This window comes from Palaemon carinicauda, chromosome 30, assembly GCF_036898095.1.
Source record: "Palaemon carinicauda isolate YSFRI2023 chromosome 30, ASM3689809v2, whole genome shotgun sequence".
Taxonomy (NCBI): domain Eukaryota; kingdom Metazoa; phylum Arthropoda; class Malacostraca; order Decapoda; family Palaemonidae; genus Palaemon; species Palaemon carinicauda.
The window spans coordinates 95,998,929-96,001,428 of record NC_090754.1 but is presented as its reverse complement, the minus strand read 5'-3'; the positions used below and the strand labels follow the sequence as shown (position 1 = coordinate 96,001,428).

The window sequence follows — 2,500 nt, the reverse complement described above, 5'->3', positions numbered from 1 at the left end:
TAATTAAAAACTAGATTAACAAGAATTATAAATAAAGTGATTGATCAAGCCCATGAACTATAGTAAAAAGTCGGAAAAACTGGTTAATATGGAGGACCCGATACAACATGAAAGGCTAAATACCCCCCAGAATAGCTACTTCAACTAAACGAAGGACAGTAAGGATGGTTTTGAGAAGAAAAAAAATCAGAAAAGGAAAAGACAATCTCTTGATAAACCCCAAGGCATAAAATATTTGCCTATAGCTTCAATAACATAACACTCGGAAAACTTATATCATGCATGAAAGTACTAGGGCCAGACGCCTAGGCTACTGAGCCTCGCGAAGGGCAAGATTGGTTACCTAAATCGCCGAACTGAAAACTAACGGCATCATACAAGAATTCCTAGAGGAGCGAAATAGCTAGATTTATTAAAGCATAAAAACATGGAACGTCGCTCTGGCTAACTAAATGACCCATGCAATGCGAGCGACAGCATTCAGGATGCCTCCGGTAGGCAACAGCTCTTGTTTACGTTAATATCACTTTTGATTTAATTCAAAACGACAAGAGCTTACATTTATACAAAGTAAAGATAATACTCAACTTTCCAGAGGCAGAAGAGGCCGGAGAAAGCGTCATAATGTTGAATAATATCAAAAATTACAAGAGATTACAAGGGAAAACACTGAGTAGTAGAGATACACGAAAAGGAATAAAGATGGCGCTGCCGTCTTTGTCATATACACAATGGAAACGGAATAGGAGAGATTCCTTATGAACGGCTCTCTTTTCATTCTCATTATTAGATTCTTGTCACTGTACCCCTCGAAGCGTTAATACTGTTCGGGGTGAAGATAGCTATGTGGCGTATCAAGAATACGTCCTCTGATATGCGATATCCCTGTTAGATTTATTTAGGGATATTCGCTCCAGGAGTTAGAATTCTGGATACCTTAAGGTAAAATTCTCTGGAAATATCACTGTAGTCAGATGTACCCTAGGAAGCTACCCTTTAGGAACTTCCATCAGGACGACATGGCCTGAGCCCAAAAATGACATTAGAAATTATTATGTTAACTCAGTGAAGACATTTAGTAACTTTCTGAAAAAAAATAAGTAAATTCAAAACAGGATTATTCAAAATCGGAGATTTCTTTAATGTAATTCATACCTTTATTCTTTTAAATTACTCTATCAAATTGAAACGATGTAACAAATAGTTAGTTAAGACATTAACTAGCTTATCGAGGGTTAAGCAAACACAAAATGATATATCTGCCATAAGTACAAAATTCAACATAGATGGCAAAATCAAATATAGAGGGAACTTTCAACCGCTTGAACACGGTTATCTAGTAAATAAAGTGTCACTTAAATAATTGATGTCGAATTGATTGAATTATGTCCAATGTCTATTTGAGATTAAAAGAAAAAAAAATAGCATAATGGACATAGATTATAAATAAAATTCCCGCACGCATGCCCAAATGTTCTAAGTCGGACAATGACATTACTCATTTAAACAAAACTGCCTAAACATGTATTAACTAAGGGGGAAATGTAGCCATATATTTACATAATTTAAACTAGCGTAACTTTCCGATTCTTTGACTTGGGTGTGGTTCAGTCTGGGTACTGTAGAGGGCAGAAATTTAGTTTGTTTGGCCTGCCCTTATAACTGCCGGAGGAAGTGAGTCCTGTCCCTGTTACTGATTCAAGGGCCTTCTCTGTCTTTAGGATCTATGGTCGTGGGAGGGGTTCACTGAGGACGGGTCCTAAGGGTCCCCAAAAGTGGGATCCTGTTATAGCACTCAGCACAGTGTTCAAAGCTTGAATTGGCAGTTTGAAAAGAAGAAACTTGCCAACTATCTATCCTGACAGATAAAAACAAGCAATGGGCCTACCCATTCTGGAGGTACCATTTCGGAATCGGAAATCGTGATTAATATCTTTTTAGAAGCATAGGTCTTGAAGAGTGTTTATTAATGATACCAGGAATACTCTTGCGGTTCCAGGGGAATATACCTAACCATAAAACCTAACTCTCTGGAATACATAATGTTATATCCTTGACTGAGGAACCAATTGATGCTATATACATTGTTTCGGTGTTCGAACATGATTTTTGGAATTAATAATGTTCGATCTCTGAGGAACCACTGTATATATATTAAAGAAAAATTCATTATATAATTTATAGAAATGAAAAAAAAATTATCCTATAGCAGTTAAGGTCTAAACTTAGTATTGGTATCATATCATTCAAGACATAATGTAGTGGAAAACCGTAACATAATTACCTACCTGCGAAACAGATGGATAGTCTAAATCCTCGGAGCGAATGTAACTACCATTGATATCAAGGTGGCAGACCATGTCATTAGGCGATAAGACTCCAGCCAGCTTAAAAAAAGTAAACAATGTAAATATGATATAACCATATATATATACAGTATATATATATATATATATATATTATATATATATATATATATATATATATATATATATATATA

At 35.4% G+C, this 2,500-nt stretch overlaps 1 protein-coding gene across 2 annotated transcripts in view; it reads right to left on the bottom strand.

Moving 5' to 3' along the window:
- The window catches only part of LOC137623357 (integrin beta-PS-like), a 1,240,954-nt gene that overhangs the window by 545,454 nt on the left and 693,000 nt on the right, over positions 1 to 2,500 (bottom strand). For both annotated transcript variants that reach the window (XM_068354187.1, XM_068354188.1), the window contains exon 7: positions 2,289 to 2,387. In XM_068354187.1, coding sequence (XP_068210288.1) covers positions 2,289 to 2,387 — 99 coding nt within the window. The remainder of the gene's footprint in view (positions 1 to 2,288; positions 2,388 to 2,500) is intronic.